The 19,783-nt window shown below is 40.5% G+C and overlaps 1 protein-coding gene across 1 annotated transcript in view; it reads right to left on the reverse strand.

The window, feature by feature from the left end:
* The window catches only part of CLNK (cytokine dependent hematopoietic cell linker), a 123,116-nt gene that overhangs the window by 22,351 nt on the left and 80,982 nt on the right, over positions 1 to 19,783 (reverse strand). The window contains exons 12-14 of the mRNA XM_055587425.1: positions 13,074 to 13,092; positions 10,810 to 10,891; positions 6,637 to 6,677 (exon numbers count right to left, since the gene is read on the reverse strand). Of these exons, the coding sequence (XP_055443400.1) occupies positions 6,637 to 6,677; positions 10,810 to 10,891; positions 13,074 to 13,092 (142 nt within the window). The remainder of the gene's footprint in view (positions 1 to 6,636; positions 6,678 to 10,809; positions 10,892 to 13,073; positions 13,093 to 19,783) is intronic.

A 19,783-nucleotide genomic window follows, 5' to 3' on the forward strand; every position in this document is an offset into this window, starting at 1 on the left:
ATGGGGAAACAGTGGAGACAGTGACAGACTATTTTGGGGGACTCCAAAATCATTGCAAATTGTGACTGCAGCCATGAAATTAAAAGATGCTTCCTCCTTGGAAGAAAAGTTATGACCAACCTAGACAGCTTATTAAAAAGCAGAGACATTACTTTGCCAACAAAGGACCATCTAGTCAAAGCTATGGTTTTTCCAGTGGTCATGTATGGATGTGAGAGTTGAACTATAAAGAAAGCTGAGTGCCAAAGAATTGATGCTTTTGAACTGTGGTGTTGGAGAAGATTCTTGAGAGTCCCTTGGACTGCAAGGAGATCTAACCAGTCCATTCTAAAGGAGATCAGTCCTGGGTGTTCATTGGAAGGACTGATGTTGAAATTGAAACTCCAATACTTTGGCCACCTGATGCGAAGAGCTGACTCATTTGAAAAGACCCTGATGCTGGGAAAGATTGAAGGCAGGAGAAGGGGATGACAGAGGATGAGATGGTTGGATGGCATCACTGACTCAATGGACATGAGTTTGAGTAAGCCCCGGGAGTTGGTGATGGACAGGGAGGCCTGGCATGCTGCGATTCATGGGGTCACAAAGAGTCGGACATGACTGAGCGACTGAACTGAACTGACTGAAGGTCACAAGGAAGAAGTCAGTTGTTAGAAGGAATGCTTAACAAAGATATTTATAAATATGTTAGTGATTTTAAGCAAGAATTAACTGTATAAAAATGACAAATCATTGAGAGCATGAAAACAGCATCATAATAAAATTCTGGACAATGATAACATATAAAATGGAAAAGGAGTTATTAATGTGAAGGCAGAATTATAAGTTATTTAGTCAATTCAGTCTAGAGAACATAAAAGTTATAATTCTGGTCAGCAGCTTAACAAGAACTTTGAAAGAATGGAATACTTTTCACACACTATGTTTTTTAAGGCAAGGTGCTAAATAAAACATTAGCAAACATTTATATGCCAGTTACCATAACCTTTAAGTTATATGTGTATTTATTCTGTTTCTTTTTTGTCATCAAAATGCCAGATTTCCCTGTAAGTTTACTAAGAAGAGCAGAGTACTCCTGAAACACTGAAAGTTCCATTTTGAGGATTCCAAGGATTGTGACTTTTAATGTGGAGTCTGAGAATATAGGGAATACATGTGTCAAATGTTTGTTGTAGAAAAGCTTTTGGTCTCTTAAAGTTTAAATTACATTCATCATGGTAAGTTAATTTCACTCACCAACTTACAACTACAAATAGGAATAATGATAAAGACATCTGTCTTTTCCAATTTTATTTTATAAGGCTAAAACTCTACTTTCAGACACGCTGCAGAGTCCACCATCAGAACAAAAGCACCATGTGTTTTCTGTATGGTTGAAAAGAGGATATGAACTTCAGAGTTTTAAAATTCAAGCATGCTATTGTTTATTTAGCTAAATGCTGAAGGTAAGCAAGTATAGAATTTGAATGTATATATAACTTTCTAGAAAGAGAAAAGGGAATAAAAAAGAGATGAATTCAATATATGGCAGGAAAAAAACCAAAAATCAATAAAAAGGGCAAGTAGGAGGCACAACATAATATAAAAATTGATTAAAAATATTAGTAATTACAATAAATATCAATGGTTTAAATTTTGCATTTAAAAACCAGATGCTTATTGGTTTAAAAAGTCCAGTTCTGTGCTAATTACGTATCTGAAATATGACACAGAGAGATCATTAATGAAAGGAGGCAGAACCAAGCAAATCCTAACCAAGAGAGAGCTAAAAAAGCTATGGAAATATTTTAAAAAATGACTTTCCCAACAGTATTTTAAATTTTAATGAAGCAGTACAAGAAGACGTATTATTTAAATAGCCATAACTATCTTTTCAACATGGATCGAAACAGTGAGAATGTTCTTGAGGGAAGAAAATAACTGTTATCAGCATTTCCTATTATTTTGTGTAGCATACATGTGTTCAGTGATTATGAATTTTTCATGATATTGTGGAAACTGATTTATTGTATTTCAACTCTGAGAGCCTTGCTTGAATATTTAAGAATCCTACTTGAAAAAGAGCATTCCGAAACAGCTCTGTGCATCTGTCGTCTATTCAGAGAATGAGTTAAACAAAACAAACAAAAAAACAACTTTGCCATGTAATTTCACCAGAAGTCCTGGATGGATCTTTGCTTAATAAACGAGTGAAATTCCCAGTATGTAGTTCCACTACAAGAATTTAGTTGACTTTGTTCTAAAGTAATGGTGGTAATCTTTGGAAAGTTTTACATATAACACTGCATTTGAGTTTTATAATCCCAGGAAATAGGACTCTCCTACCTGGAGAATGGAGAGTTACATTAATAACGAGATTGAGGACTTCTCTGATGGTCCAGTGGCTAAGACTCTGGTCCTAATACAGGAGCTCAGGGTTCGATCCCTGGTCAAGAAACTATGTGCTGCGACTAAGAGTTCAGTGTGTGTGTGCACGTGTGTGTGTGCACGCGCACGCTCAGTCATGTCCAACTCTCCTCTCTACGACCCAGGGACTGTAGCCTCTGCCAGGCTCCTCTGTTTATGAGATTTCCCAGGCAAGAATACTGGAGTGGTTGTCATTTCCTTCTCTAGGGGATCTTCCTGACCCAGGGATCAAACCCAAGTCTCCTGTGTCCCCTGAAAGAGTTCACATGCCCCTACTAAAGATCCTGCCTGCCACAAGAAGACTGAAGATTCTGTGTGCCACAGCTAAGACCACAACGATTTGTGCAACCAAATAAATAAGTAAATATATATATATATATATTTAATAAAGAGGTTGACACAGAGTAAATGGAGGAACATTGGGGATAATATGTGTAGGTGGTCAAGAAAATTAGGATAGTCTAATGAAAATGGTATGGATAAAACATACTGTTATCATACTGATATCAATAATTACTAATATTTAAAAGCTGATATCAATAGAACCATACTGATATCAACACTGGTGGAACCATATTGATATGAATAATTACTAATATTTTAAAATGCTTATGTATATAAATCTCTTAGCACAGAGCCTGACCCATACTAGTCACTCAATGAATGCTACTTCTAATGTTACAGTGTTAATAAAGAAACAGCTCTAGAGCTTTTCTTGAAACTTATAATAAAACCATTTTATTTTAAGCAGCTCTCCATACCTATTTATTAGCAAATTTTAACTTTCAGTTCAGTTCAGTCGCTCAGGCATATCCGACTCTTTGTGACCCCATGAACTGCAGCACTCCAGGCCTCCCTGTCCATCACCAACTCCTGGAGTTTACCAAACTCATGTCCATTGAGTCAGTGATGCCATCTAACCATCTCATCCTCTGTCATCCCCTTCTCCTGCTTTCAATCTTTCCCAATATCAGGGTCTTTTCAAATGAGTCAGCTCTTCCCATCAGGTGGCCAAAGTATTGGAGTTTCAATTTCAACATCAGTCCTTCCAATGAACACCCAGGACTGATTTCCCCTAGGATGGACTGGTTGGATCTCCTTGCAGTCCAAGGGACTCTCAAGAATTTTCTCCAACACCACAGTTCAAAAGCATCAATTCTTCTGCACTCAGCTTTTTTTATAGTCCAACTCTCACATCCATACATGACTACTGGAAAAAACCATAGCCTTGACTAGACGGACCTTTGTTGACAAAGTAATGTCTCTATTTTAACTTTACTCCATATAAAATTTAACAAAAAATTTCTAAGAAAAGAGTCATATAGACAAAAAATTTATAAAATGCACATAGGAAAAGAAATTAGTGGACAAAAACTGAAATGAAGAAAAGAAATCACCCAACATCTCAAAAGTGAATATTTTTCCCAAACTTTCTGGTTTCTCTTCCAATATATCAAGATAATTTTCTTTATTGTCCGGAGATCCATCTACTTAGGCTCCCAGTAGTTTGGCTTGAATTTATTTATCAGAAAATTGAGAAAAACTTATTTATTAACTAGTAACTGAACAGTCAAGAATAACTGTAAATGGGCATATGGTAGAATTGACATATATACACTACCATGTATCAAATAGATAGCCAATGGGAAGCTGCTGTACAGCACAGGGAGCTCAGCTCAGTGCTCTGTGGTGATCCAGAGGAGTGGGATAGGGGGGTGGTGGGGAAGCCCAGGAGGGAGGGGATGTATGCATACATATAGCTGATCCACACTGTTGTATAGCAGAAAGTAACACAATGTTGTAAACCAGTTATACTCCTTAAAAATAAATAAATAAAATAAAGGACCATCCTTAAAAAGAAGTATAACTGTATATTTTCAAAGTCTTTTCTCATTTGTTAAATTGAATTGATGATACCTACCTTGATGGAGAAGTAGGTTTCAGTCTTCTACATGTGGAACACTGTCTCCCTCACCTGAGACATCCAACTTAAAACTAGCAAACTTTAGAGAGCCCGCTAGACTCAGAGCTCTACACGTGCCTGGATTGTGTACTGTTTCCTGTGCACCTAATTTCTGCCAAGCACTGGTGACCCAAGGGTGTATTTTTACCCAGGAGAATGAATCACTGAATAAATTGATGGAAAAGTTCAAGCACTGGTCAGTTAAAGGATGAGGCTGTTTCTATTCTGTATTCTTAAGGCCCAGCCCAATTTGGGGCATAAACCACGTGCGTGGTGGATATTTGTTGCCCAAAAAAGGAATGAATGGTGTTTGAAGGCATTGGAGACAAAAACATTTTCCCTGTCCATCCCAGGATGTTTCTTTACGCAAGCCTGTTTCTTCGATGAGTAGAGAACAGTCTACATGACCCCAGTATGAATGATACACTCCCAGTCAGAGGATGCTCAACTGGACTCATGTCTTTGAAGGCTTTCCACTTCACTAACACCACTGTTCCATTCTTCAGCTGCTCTTTATTTCTTTATGTGTTCAAGATTTTGTCTTTCAAGTCAAGACTCTGGATTCCTCTTTAATCTACGATTCTGCTTCTCCATCTCTGCGATAATTCCAGTTTCAAAACCCCCATCTGTAAAGGCTTTCCTGGCCCATTCAGCCCCTGGACCTTCCACCTGGATCTTACAGGTCTTTTTATTTTCATACACCAAGATCTGGCCTCCAAGACTGCTGTTTCTGTCATTCAATTTCTAGGAATTGAGCCATGTGGCCACCCTCCTTTAGAAAAGGAGTCCTCTCTTGGGAAGCTCTTATTAGGGATGCATACATCTGGGGATATGAGTTTTCTATATTGGTTTCCCTATGTAAGGTCCAGATGGTGCAGGGCAAAGAGAAATAAGAACATGATGGAGGCTATGGAGGAATCTCTTGGTCTCACTGAATCAGTTAGGGAGAGGATCACTGGATAAGGAAAGGAAATGCAAAAAAGAAGGAAGGATATTAAAATGTGTCAGTTGCCTACAATGTGCTAAGCAGAGGGCTGTGTGTGTGTGTACATGTGTGTGTGTGCGCGTGTGTGTGTGTGTGCATGTGTGTATGTGTGCATGTGTGTGTGTGTGTATTAACCCTGTTAGTTAATAGTATTTGAATTTTCAAAGAGGCAGAAGTGGGACCCTGTGAGTTAATATCATTATTTTAATTTTATGGCTGGAGGAGTGTGAAGCTCAAAGAGGCAGAAGTGGGATCAAGGTCAGCAGAGCCCTCAGTCTTTCCACTCTATCCCATGGGGTCCAGCCACCATTCTGTGGCTCAGCAGAAAGATTGAAAGATTAGGCCTGAACACAGAATCTCTATGGCATAGGGAGTGAAGAAAGAAAGACAAAAGAACATGACATATCTAGTTTGGGCCAAATAATACTAACAATACCAAAACCCATCACCAAGAGTAATATAACACTATATTTATAGGCTACTTTTGACATCTCCATGGACATGGTATCCTTCTGATTTTTATCTTTTCAATGAATTAGTAATAGAGGTTGGTTTTTATTTTCTCTATTTCACAGACTCCTTTTAAGATAAATATATTTTGCAACCAGTGGAATGGCAAAAACTAAAAGTTTGTCAAGGAACAAATGTTGGAGAGGATAGGAAACAATGGGCTCTCATAAGCTGTTGGTCAAACAAAGTGATATGTCTAATTTGGAAAACACATCTAGGGTTGGGCTTCCCTGATGGTTCAGTGGTAAAGAATCCTCCTGCAATGCAGGAGATATCGTTTGATCCCTGGGTCAGGAAGATCCCCTGGAGAAGAAAGTGGAAAGCCACTCCAGTGTTCTTACTTGAGAAATCCCTGGTGGGCTATAGCCCATAGGATCGCAAGAGTTGGAGATGACTTAGCAACTAAGCTACCAGAATCTAGTGTCACTGAAGAGAGGAATATTCTAAGACGTAGCCATTTCCCTCTTAAAAAGAGAACTTATCCTATTATGTACTTGGAAAAATAGGGAAGACATCTACAATATTGCTCACAACTAATGTCCATAAGAGGAAAAAACTAGAAACCACCTAAGTTATCATATTTAATTGAGGATAAGATTTATGTGATATTAACACAATACAATGCCACCTATCAATGAAAACCAGAGAATTAACACCTACATGCATCAGGTGAGGGACTCTTAGTTTCACAAAAGCTAATTCATGGTGCAGGAGTATCAATAGTGTCACGACTTACCCCTTATTTTATAATTCTTAGGTAAAGTGTTCTTACCTCGGTTTTGCACAGTCGGGTTGCGTGTCATGAATGAAGAGCTAAAGGAAATATTACAATTGAAAGAATGTTAGTACTTTCTACTTTAGCTGGGTCAGTACTCATGGTCTAAGTCATATTTACAGAGCACTTTATAGTTTACTGGATGAGTTAGAAGAATCATCTGTTTTGTAAGGTGTAGGAGGCTGGTTCCTTCCTTTCTCAAGACAGACTGACATTAGATGTGGAACAAATTGACTGACTCACATATGTTCTTTCCATGTCACTTCAATGAGCATGCATCATAATCCTTTACTTTTGGAAGCCATGACTTCAGACTTGCCTCGTAGATACGGTCACTGTAGAAAACACTACAGCTCCTACTCTGTAGTATTAATAATTGCTTACTAATTGAGGGTGAGTCATGCATAGCAAGGAAGAAGGGCATAGGAATTATTTCATTTTCTCTTAAAATGTGAGCTAGGTAAGAAAACGGTGTGTAAAGGAAGGAAATCCATAAAGAAAAAAAGGATTATAAAAATATAATAAAGACAATGAAATAATATGCATTTCTAAACACAGTAACAATGTTACCAAGACTGTTTATCAACAGCTTTAGTTTAGCACTTAATGTTTAGCTTTGGGTAACAGTGCTAATTTTCTGATTCATTGTGTATTGTGGTCAGCATCATCATTATAAACTCTAGGTGTTGCTGAAGTTAAATCTAGCTACTTGGAGCATGCTCTATGCCACGATCGTGCAATTGAACAAAGGCTCTGGGTTAATTCAGCGAAATTCATCCCTTTACCAGCAGCTATGAAATCAACTGAATACATACCTGGTTTTTGTTATTTCCATGGAAGCCTGGAGTCTTACGACTTGCTTCGCAAACAGAAATGCCGTTGGATCACTGAACGGCCACACTGTGCTGTCATCACTGGTCAGGCTTCTTTTGCTATCGAAGCCTTCGATTCACCATTAAATTTGTTAGATTTCCCTAGACATTTTGCTAAATGTCTAGGGAAAAAATCATAGAGGGCTTCTCCGATTCTTATCCAGGCAGTGGATAAGAATCTGCCTGTCGATGGTGGGGACACGGATTCCATCCCTGGTCCAAGACGATTCTACCTGCCTCAGGGCAACTAAAGCCCGTGCACTGCAGCTATTGAGCCTGTGCTCTGGAGCCTGGGCGTCGCAACTACTGAAGCCTGCGTGCCTAGAGCCCACGCCCCACAAGAGAAGCCGCTGTGGTGAGAAGCCCATGCAGCACAACGAAGAGTAGCCTCCGCTCATGGCAACTAGACAAAGCCCGCACGCAGCAACAGAGACCCAGTGCAATCAAAAATATATAGAACTATTGGCTTCCCTGGTGGCTCAGTGGTCAAGAATCTTCCTGCCGATGCAGGAGACACAGGTTTGATCCCTGGGTCGGGATGATCCTCTGAGGAAGGAAATGGCAACCCACTCCAGTATTCTTGCCTGGGGAATCTGATAAACAGAAGAGCCTGGCGGGCTACAGTCCATGGGGTTGCAAAAATGCTGGACTGGACTCACCAACTATATATACTATATTAATTTAAAAATCTTTGATAGCAAAATTTCACTGCCCTAATTTTTCAAGATATTTAGAAAATGTTGAAAAAAGAGTAAAATCCTCTGAAGATATTCTAGGTTTCAAGTACAAAGTTTATAAAAATAAAACAAACAAAAAAAAACCCACTTGAACTAAAACAGAAATGATAATTCTTTCATTTTATAAACACCAATTGAGTGCTTACTAAGTACATTGTATGTTTTGGGAGATATCGAATGAATAAGACATGGCTTCTGCCCTGAAGCAGCTTAGTTTTTGAAAGGAAGACATAATTATACCACAATCACAATATGGGGTAAACAGCACCATAGAGGTGAGCACAGAAAAAGAATGTCACTTAATGTAGACAAAATTGGTTTGGTTCTCAAGTTTTCCTGGGAGCTGGGGAAATGGACAGATTCAAGACCTGTTATGAGTTGAGATTTGAGAATTTAGGGGGCTGTTAATAAACAGGATGGGAAGAGTGAAGATGAGGAAGGGAGTACACGATTTATTGAGGTGAGAAAGTTTGTAAGAGGGTGGAGTGGGTCTGGAAATGAAAGTATAAATCAGGAGTTCAGTTTCCAACATTGAGTTTGAGACATTTGTCACTGATTCAAGGAAAACTGCTCATTGGGTAACTGGACGTGGGTCTGGGGCTAAAAAGGGTGATTGGGCAGAAGACAAGAGATTTAGTAATGATCAATATAGAGTTGACATTTGACACCATGAGGATGGATAAACTGCCTACACTCTTACCAAGAGAAAAAAGGTCCTCAGAAAGATCTGAGGAATACCAATATTTAGAGGTCAGTTTGGGAAAAAGGAGACTTAGAAGATGCAGTCAGTTAAGAGAGAAAGAAAAATCAGGAGTGAGTAAGTGAATGAAAGTCACTCAAGCATGTCTGACTCTTGCAACCCCATGGACTGTAGCCCACCAGACTCCTCTGTCCACAGGATTCAAAGAATACTTGAGTGGGTTGCCATTTCCTTCTCCAGGGGATCTTCCCTACCCAGGAATTGAACTCAAGTCTCCACATTGCAGGCAGATTCTTTACCAAGCTATGAGGGAAGCCCCTCAAATCAGGAGATGTTGTTCACACAAACACACAGAAGAAGCCAAGCCACATTAAACAACAACTAATGCAGATGTGGGTCCAACTGAAATCTCATGATCTTTTGACTATAATATGATGAGTTTTTGTTTCCTTTTAGACGAGTACATTAGAAAGGGTATCTATGTGTTGTATGGGCAAGGGTTTTGTGTCAGATTGGGCCTTAAACAGAAAACAGTCTAATAAAAGAATGAAGCTGTAGAACTAATGCCCACACACCAAAGAGTGAGAACAAAGTCACCAAAGGTGTGAAATAGCACACGAAAGTGATGGCGGGGAAGGGAATGGAGGGTGGAGACCATGCCCCTGACATACAGGGCCTGGCAATGGCATTGAGAGCTGGTGGGTAGCGGGCTCGTGGGCATATTGAATAGTTCTGACCCTGCTCTCAACTTCACATGGAAGATGAAAGGTGATGCCCAAGGCCACATGGTTTGTTAGTTCTTCCCCATTCCCCAGAGGGAATACATGAGGCCCAGGGAGGCTGAGTCCCTCACTGCTGAAATCAAGTCCAGCTCCACTCTTCAGGAACCCATCACATCTACACTGATTTGAATCAGTGTAAAATTCAACTTCAATCCACTTCCACTTCTGCATGTAGATGTGATGGGTTCCTGAAGAGTGGAGCTGGACTTGATTTCAGCAGTGAGGGACTCAGCCTCCCTGGGCCGCATGTATTCCCTCTGGGGAATGGGGAAGCACTACTTCCTGGATTCAGGGCGGCTTTGAGCTGGGGTCTGCTGAACAAAGAGAAGTTTCCCAAATAGGGAGATGGCAGAGAGAGGGAAACATGAGGGGTGGTGGGGAAGTGTTGTAGGAAGAGGAATAGCCCTTTAAATGTCCTTTGTTGGCAGTAGTGGAGAGTGGCCTGGACAGAGCTGGAGCCACTGGCCAGACTGCGGACAGGAGGGCCTGGTAGCACTAATTTTAGAGACTGGGGATGTTAAGGAAGCTACTACTAATGTGACCTCAGCCAGTGAATCACCAGCCTTATAGCCTCCTCGACTTTTCTGTTGGGATGACAGTTGTCACAATAACCTAATTAGGCAAGTATTTACTCAGATAGTGGCATTTTCCACCTCTGCTCATTTATAAAGTGCTGTTCCAAAGTGAGTGTCAGCTTCTGTGCAGTCATCCACTAAGACCGGTTAGAAATGTCAACTTTTCTTCCCAGGTTGATTAGCTGCCATTCCAGTTAATCCTGCCTAGTGAATACCCGTCTTCAAATACGTGTCTTCAAATATTGTCTCTAACACACAATCAGTCACTTATAAAGTCAAGAAGAACAATACCTGTAGCTGAAAAAAGACTTCTACCCCATGGCCAGTTTAAATCCTATTAACTTCAACAACAACTCTGATTCACTGGCTTCCTTGGGACCTTGTCACTGGGCTTCATTATCGAAGGCCAGAGAGTCTTTTTCAGGAGACCCCGTGAGTCATTATCCCATGTAACACAGGGCTGCCCCCACACTGGGACCCAGCCAGGGATTCCTGGCTCCTTACCTGGCAACGGCAAGAGGAATCTCTTGAGGACTTTGGTTTTGTGGCAAATGAGGTGCTTCAGGCTTCATCTGGTGATAAGGAACTGTGTAAAGGCATCACAGAATTTGGTCAGGTTGTAAAAGGAAAATGATTGGGGGCCATTAGAGGTCTTTTGAAATGGCTGTAATTTCATCCAAGTAATCTCTATTGTTAAGAGTGAGCAGTTGGTGGTTAGTGGAAACTGTAACCCATATATTCTGCAAAACCCTGGGTCCTGGGAGTAGTTTGTCCTTGAGGCTATAAAAAGTGCTTTAATGTTGAATAGTCAATGTTTTCAAAAATATTAAATCTAGAACTCATTCTTAAACTTCCACCAAATATAGAATATTGCATCAGAAGGCATTTGGTATTGGACAGGCTTGAAGTGGAAGTGGGCTGAAGTTGAATTCTGCATTCAGATGAAATTTTACATAGAAACATAAGCAAACATGTTGAACTTAAGAACTGTTTAGAGAAATGTAGGTTATGGGGATGCTGGATGCTTGCCCATGCATACCTGAATTCTCCTGTGATAAGGCAGGAGAGGTCCCAGGATTCTGGTGTAGACCAGTGGTTCCTGCCTGGTTCCCACCAGACATGCATTTTCTGAGTTATTCCTCTTTGATATTCAAGTTTTGAAAAGTTGTGCCAACCATAGGACCCGGACTTATTTAGTAATTACATATGTCATTTGTATTACTGGGCTTCCCTGATAGCTCAGTTGATAAAGAATCTGCCTGCAATGCAGGAGACCCCGGTTTGATTCTTGGGTCAGGAAGATCCACTGGAGAAGGGATGGGTTACCCACTCCAGTATTCTTGGGCTTTCCTTGTGGCTCAGCTGGTAAAGAATCCACCTGCAATGCGAGAGACCTGGGTTTGAACCCTGGGTTGGGAAGGTCACCTGGAGAAGGGAAAGGCTACCCACTCCAGTATTCTGGCCTGGAGAGTTCTGTGGACTATATAGTTCATGAGGTCGCAAAGAGTCAGACATTACTGAGTGACTTTCGCTTCATTGGTATTATCACTTTTTATTTCCTTTTAATCCTGGATAGATTTTAACCAGCCATCCAGAATTACCAAGGTCACATAATAAAACTATGATAGGAAAGCCCATAAAACACTCTTCTAGTTGCAGTTGTAAGTAATAAAGTTAAGGAAGCATAAACACTGACATGTCTTAATTTTGGTTGTTCCTCTGTGCTGTGTCCAAGGTTGATCACAAACTGGACACCTTTGATTGAAGGACCGTGATTACTTAAAATGTGATTGGAGTCAGTGACTGTCCACTAGTCACACATCCCATAAAATCATTTCAGGTCATCAACAGCTACTCCCGTGAGTTGGCCAATGTCACACTGCTGCGTTGATAATCACTGAAGCCTGAGGCAACAGCTCCTGAACGTTTCAGTTAGAATGCTGAGCTTTATTGAGGAAACAGGCACAGTTTCCTTTAGGTTTTAAAATTATTTAGCATTCCCAACAGACCCCTACTCCTCCATCAGAAACTCTTGGTTAGCACCCACTCAAGTGTAACTTCCTCAATATAAAATGAGAAGACTTGGGACTCACAGAAGCAATGCAACTTGTCCAAAACAAAACAGCTGGTGGTGAGTCTCTGAAATCTTAACCCAATGTTGGTTTGTCAAACTGTGTTTGACACAGGCTGGCTGTGTTAACTCATTGGGCCATAGTTCAGGCCCTTCGGCTTTGGACATAACTCATCATTCTAAGTGAATGGTGAACAGTATCTCAAAGGTGGGCATGAAGGTATCACCAGATTAGCATCCTCCCAGCTAGCGAGTGAGTACTGAATTCCATGCTTCCACAATAGTGACACCAGCAGTGTGAATACATGTGTACATGTGCATGCACGAGGGCTGACATATGTGTGAGTGACTGACATCAAGGATGGAGACACCCAGAGCTTCTGTGGAGCAGCAGGCTAGCAATATCCTTCCAAAATGTCAGGGGGTGACAGCGTGCCTCCTTGTCACTAGCCTGTAGCTGAAGAAAGAACTCCACCCCATGCCCAATTTAAATCATGCTGTTTAGATCACAGGACTCTTGAATAGACTCTGAGGTCCTGAATCCATCTGGATCATGTCATCATGCACACACATGTGCCCATGTATCCTAAGGCCTGAAACAAGCAATCCTTTTTTTAAAAAAGACTAATGCTATTAACCTGGAAATAGGACTTAGCCTAATAGTGTTAGAATAAGAAAACAAATATAAACAGTTCACCTTTCTCTGTTCCAAGGACCTGTATTGAATTAAAAAGAGAATATTATTGAGTGACTCTTAATGATCTAGAATTTTATATTATGCTCTGTGTGTATTGGTTAGTAGAATTTGGGCAACATTTCTGTTAGTATAGATTTTTAAAAATCTGTAAATATGCCTCCAAAAGACTAGGAAAAAATAAAAATTTTATACTCTTTGTTTTATACTCTGAAGTAATAGGCAAATATATAGTCTGCTAATGGGACTATAAATTGCTTTGACTATTTTTGAAACCAATTTACCCATAGCTATTAGGAGCCTTAGAAATTCTCTCATTCTTATCCCAAAAATTCCATTGATAAGTTTCTTTTTCTAAGACAACAACCTGAAATCTGGATCAAGTTCCATGTATAAAGATGTCCAGTATGTCATTATTTATAATATAAAAACACTGGTAACAATTTATATAACCCTCTAAGTGGGAAATATTAAATAAATTTTGGTGCTATATTCACTATTGCAAAATTAGAAATTCATTGCAATTATTTATATACAGTGTGGCATAAAATTATATTTTATCAATGTCTCAAAGTTACATAAAAACTTAAGGATAAAAATGGGGCTTATGATATATTTAAAAGCAGTGTGTGTGTGTGTGTGTGTGTGTGTGTGTATGGTTGTATTACAGAAAACAGGATTTTAAGAGAGATGATAAAATTTTAATAGAGTTTGTGTTTAAGTGATGAAGTAGAGTTGGTCAGTTGTATCTGACTCTTTGCGACCCCATGGACTGTCGCCTACAATGCTCCTCCGTCCATGGGATTTTCTAGGCAAGAGTACTGGAGTGGGTTGCCATTCAGTTAATTTTTTTTACACCTGCTTTGGAATTTTTATTTTTAAAGATGAGCATGAAAATATTCACTATATTCTTTTTAATGCTACAATTTTTCTTTCCAAACATTTTCTTTCTCTTTCTTTCCTTAATAGTGAATTCCTGATCATTCTTCATTATGAAAGTCTATGTGCTTTTTTTGATTGCATCCTGAAGTCCTATTACACTCTTGAAGAATTAAAATGCCTTCCCAAAAGTACAGTATTTGTTGAAGTATTTACGTTACTGCAAATAATTCTCTAAAGTCCATTTCATGCATTACAGCAGTTGAGGAGGTCTACAAGTATCATTTGGTCAAGAGCTTCTTAACCTGCGGGATGGAAGAGGTTCTTGAATGGCCTAGTAGGGTTCATGAACCTTCTGAAATTAAAACTCAATTTTTTTTTTCTTCTGTAAATACATGCATTTTTCTCTGGGGTGGGAAAGGTTTTCATACTTTACATCAAATTTTCAAAGTGGTCTGAGGTCCGTGAAAAGTTAAAGCCGGTAGATTGCAGATGAGGTCCAAGGAGGTGGCGCCATTTGCCCAGAGTCCCAGAATTATCTTGTCACTGAGCAGGCTCTGGAGCCCAGGTCTCCTGACTCACAGTGGCTTCATAGACAAGAAACCTGTATCAACAAATATCTCAGAGAGGCATTGTATGTCTTGTCTAAGGCTGGCCAACAGACAAGCCCTTTTACCTTAAGGAACTTGGCATCCCCTAGGATTCTGAAAAGAGGACATACATTTCCTCATGGACAGCAAATCAAGGCAAAACTATAGACTGAAGGCAGGAGCAGAAGTGGACAACAGAGAAGGAGAAGGGGACGACCGAGGATGAGATGGTTGGATGCCATCACCAGCTCAGTGGACATGAGTTTGAGCAAGCTCCGGGAGATGGTGAAGGACAGGGAAGCCTGATGTGCTGCAGTCCATGGGGTCACAAAGAGCTGGACGACTGAGCCACTGAACAGCAACAACAATAGGCTACATAAAGAGGGTATTGAATGAATCGGTTCTCATGTGTGTTCTGAAAGCCTCCACACTGAGTCCTCTCCAAGACTTTGAACCAGGCAGTTCAAAGTGCACAATCTTTTGTGCTGTGGTTCTCAGGCTTGTCAAAGGAGAGGGAAAGCCTTGCTGTAAATACAGCTGAGAAGCCATCTGTTTGAGAGAGCTCTTGTTTTTATTTAATTGAAACCCAGCCAACTTTTTGCCTGAGGGCTCTGAATTTAAAATCAAATGCAATTAGAAAAGTGGAGAGATATTTGCTTTACTCTGACTTCACTTAATATAATAATCTCTAGGTCCAAATATAATATATTAATAATATCACTTATATGTGAAATATAAAAAAAATGATACAAATGAACTTATTTACAAAACAGAAACACACTCACAGACATAGAAAACAAACTTATGGTGACCAAAGGGCAAAGGTGGTGGTGGGGAAGTACTAGACTATATGAGATAGATAATCATTAAGGACCTATTGTATAGCCCCGTGAACTCTACTCAATATTCTGTAATAACCTATATGGGAAAAGGATCTGAAAAAGAACAGATGTATATGTATGGAGAACTGAATCACTTTGCTGTACACCTGAAACTAACACAATATTGTAAGTCAGCTATGAAGTGAAAGTTGCTCAGTCATGGCTGACTCTTTGCAACCCCATGGACTATACAGTCCATGGAATTCTCCAGGCCAGAATACTGGAGTGGGTAGCCTTTCCCTTCTTCAGGAGATCTTCCCAACCCAGGGTATGAACTCAGGTCTCCCGCATTGCAGGTGTATTCTTTACCAGCTGAGCCACAAGGGAAGCCCTATAGTCAACTATACTCCAATATTAAATAAAGTTAAGAAAAAAAAAAGAATCCAGCTGTCTCTGTTCAGCCAGACATTAAAGAGGATTGCAAAAGGTAAAAAAAAAAAAATTAAATAGAAAAAGGTAGAGTGAAATCTAGATTTTTTTTTTAGAAAATTAACATATTCAAGTTAAATTGTAATGCCTTCTTTTTCATTTCCCACCTTCTTCTCATCCCATCCTTTCATCTGTTTCTTTCTTCTTTTTTTTTTTTTTTCACTATTTCATTTCAGGCGAGTCGCATATTTCTTAGGGCAGAACTATGGACATGGAGGTAGATTGAGACTTTAGGCTTCAGCACTGGCTCCATCTTTCCTCCAGCTGGCAATTCTTGCCACTTTTCTGAGGCTTCTTTTTCTCTTCTGTGTATGTGTTAGTCATTCAGTTGTGTCTGACTCTTTGCAACCCCATAGATTCCTCTGTCCATTGCAACCTTTGCAATAGCCAGGCTCCTCTGTCCATGGAATCCTCCAGGCAAGAATACTGGAGTGGGTTTCCATTTCCTTCTCCAGGGGATCTTCCTGGCTCAGGGATCAAACACTGGTCTCCTGCAATGCAGCCAGATTCTTTACTGTCTGAGCCATCAGGGAAGCCCTCTTTTTTCCTCTTAGTTTTTTTTTGGGGGGGGAAGGAGGGGTGGCAGGTGGCACATCCCTTCTGCTGGAATGAATTCTGGTCCTCAAGATGTAATTTAAGCAAGAATTTAGCACTCACACAAGCATGGCATGTGTCCTGTGAGATGGGTTTTTGGAATAGAGAAATGACCTTGACTCTCAGTCCAAACAATGAGGAAGTGTTTTGGCAAGAGCAATGAGGAAGTGTCTTGGCAAGAGATAAGGAAGAAAAGTGTGTTCTTCCACTAGCCCATGTTGTTCTTTAGATGTTATCAATTTCCAGCAGAATGCCAATGAAAGTTGCGAGAAAAACAAACTGTCCTGCAGGATCCCTGCTGTCCAAGGCAGACATTCCCATTTCCTTCTTGTTCATGATTGGTGGGCCTATTGTCCTTTCATACTGAGCAGTGAATAATGGTCATCTTGAGTGACAGCCTACTTGGGACACATTAGCTGATCTGCAGGAAGAAAGGGGTGGAGTCCCTTTAGATGTGTAAATTCCTTCAGCTGCAGAGGACCACCCCTACTTTCTCCTTCCTGGTGGCACTTGGAAAGTCCAACAACTTGCAAAAGAGGATAACCTGGGTGGAGTCTTGAATATAGCCCCCCATGCAGCAGTCATGTGTTAGCCTCCTTGACATTCTTGTCTTATGGATTGGAGGTCATAACTATCTTGCTTGAGGGGCAAGCTAGAAATGTGACTCAATTCTAACATTCTCATAATACTAGAGAGAAAGAAAGGAAAGAAAGAAGAAGAAAGGAGAAAGAAATAGAGAGAGAGAGAATGAAACTGAGCAGGACCTGTGGGGCTCCCGGGGACAGAAGCCTTTCTGTGAACCCTGTTCCTCGTTTTTATAGGGAACAGACTCCAGACTCCATGACCTTCTCTGAGTCCTAAATGGCAGACTCAGATAGTTGCTAATCAGGGAAGGGAGGGGATGCAGAGACAAAGGAGGAACAGCCAAGAAACAATAGGGCAGTACTGGGGCCGAGTCCTGGTTCTGCCTCAAGAGATAAACATAACAATATCTTTGAGCTCTTCTGTATCAGTATCATTTCAGCCACTCAGTCCTGTCCTACTCTTTGTGACTCCATGGACTGCAGCACCCCAGGATTCCCTGTCCATCACCAACTCCCGGAGTTTACCCAAACTCATGTCCATTGAGTCGGTGATGCCATCCAACCATCTCATCTTTTGTCGTCCCCTTCTCCTCCCACCTTCAATCTTTCCCAGCATCTGGGTCTTTTCAAATGAGTCAGTTCTTCCCATCAGGTGGCCAAAGTATTGGAGTTTCAGCTTCAGCGTCAGTCCTTCCAATGAATATTCAGTCCTTTCATAGTAAAGAAATGATTTCCTTTACAATGGACTGGTTGGATCTCCTTGCAGTCCAAGCAACTCTCAAGAGTCTTCAACACCACAGTTCGAAAGCATCAATTCTTCAGTGCTCAGCTTTCTTTATAGTTCAGCTCTCACATCCATACATGGCTACTAGAAAAACCATAGCTTTGACTAGATGGACCTTTGTAGGCAAAGTAATGTCTCTGCTTTTTAATATGCTATCTAGGTTGGTAATAACTTTTCTCTCAAGAAGCAAGCATCTTTTAATTTCATGGCTGCAGTCACCATCTGCAGTGATTTTGGGGCTCCCAAAATAAAGTCTGTCCCTCTTTCCACTGATTTCCCATCTATTTGCCATGAAGTGATGGGACCAGATGCCATGATTTTAGTTTTCTGAATGTTGAGTTTTAAGCCAACTTTTTCACTCTCCTCTTTCACTTTCATCAAGAGGCTCTTTAGTTCTTCTTCACTTTCTCCTGTAAGTGTGGTGTCATCTGCATATCTGAGATTATTGATATTTCTCCTGACAATCTTGATTCCAGCTTGTGCTTCCAGCCCAGTGTTTCTCATGATGTACTCTGCATATAAGTTAAATAAGCAGGGTGACAATATACAGCCTTGATGTACTCCTCTTCTTATTTGGAACCAGTCTGTTGTTCCATGTCCAGTTCTAACTGTTGCTTCCTAACCTGCATACAGATTTCTCAGAAGGCAGGTCTGGTGGTCTGGTATTCCCTTCTCTTTAAGAATTTTCCACAGTTTGCTGTGATCCACAGTCAAAGGCTTTGGCATAGTATATAAAGCAGAAGTAGATGTTTTTCTGGAACTCTCTTGCTTTTTCCATGATCCAACAGATGTTGGCTATTTGATCTCTTGTTCCTCTGCCTTTTCTAAAGCCATCTTGAACATCTGAAAGTTCACGGTTCACATACTGTTGAAGACTGGCTTGGAGAATTTTGAGCATTACTTTACTAGCGTGTGAGATGAGTGCAATTGTGTGGTAGTTTGAGCATTCTTTGGCATTGCCTTTCTTTGGGATTGGGATGAAAACTGACCTTTTCCAGTCCTGTGGCCACTGGTGACTTTTCCAAATTTGCTGGCATATTGAGTGCAGCACTTTCACAGCATCATCTTTTAGGATTTGGAATAGCTCAACTGGAATTCCATCACCTCCACTAGCTTTGTTTGTAGTGATGCTTCCTAAGGCCCACTTGACTTTGCATTCCAGGATGTCTGGTTCTAGGTGAGGGATCACACCATTATGATTATCTGGGTTGTGAAGATCTTTTTTGTATAGTTCTTCTGTGTATTCTTGCCAGCTCTTCTTAATATCTTCTGCTGCTGTTAGGTCCATTTCTGTCCTTTATTGAGCCTATCTTTGCATGAAATGTTCTCTTGATATCTCTGATTTTCTTGAAGAGATCTCTAGTCTTTCCCATTCTATTATTTTCCTCTATTTCTTTGCAATGATCACTGAGGAAGGCTTTCTTATCTCTCCTTGCTATTCTCTGGAACTGTGCATTCAAATGGGTATATCTTTCCTTTTCTCCTTTGCCTTTCACTTCTCTTCTTTTCATGGCTGCTTGTAAGGCCTCCTCAGACAACCATTTTGCCTTTTTGCATTTCTTTTTCTTGGGGATGCTCTTCTGAAGTACTACTAAAACCCCCAATAAGTGAAAATGTTAACTACCTGATACAGTTCTTCATTCCAGAGAGAGGTCACAGTTTGATGACCTCAGGAACCATAGAAACTCATCAGGAGACCACTTGGAGCCAGATTAGAAGAGCGCAGGCCCTGCGCACACCCTAATCTTATCAGCAACCTCACCCTTGAACTATTGCTATAAAGAACTCCTCACCATATCCTCTATTGTTTGGACACACAGCTTTCAGGGGCAGTAACCCATTGTGACAGCCTTTGCCTGGCAAAGCAATAAAGCTATTCCTTTCTGCTTCACCCAAAACTCCGTCTCTGAGGTTCCATTCAGCCTCAGTGCATGGAGGCCAAGTTTTCGACATCAAAAGAACGAAAGAAGGG

Source organism: Bubalus kerabau, chromosome 7, assembly GCF_029407905.1.
Source record: "Bubalus kerabau isolate K-KA32 ecotype Philippines breed swamp buffalo chromosome 7, PCC_UOA_SB_1v2, whole genome shotgun sequence".
NCBI classification, from domain to species: domain Eukaryota; kingdom Metazoa; phylum Chordata; class Mammalia; order Artiodactyla; family Bovidae; genus Bubalus; species Bubalus kerabau.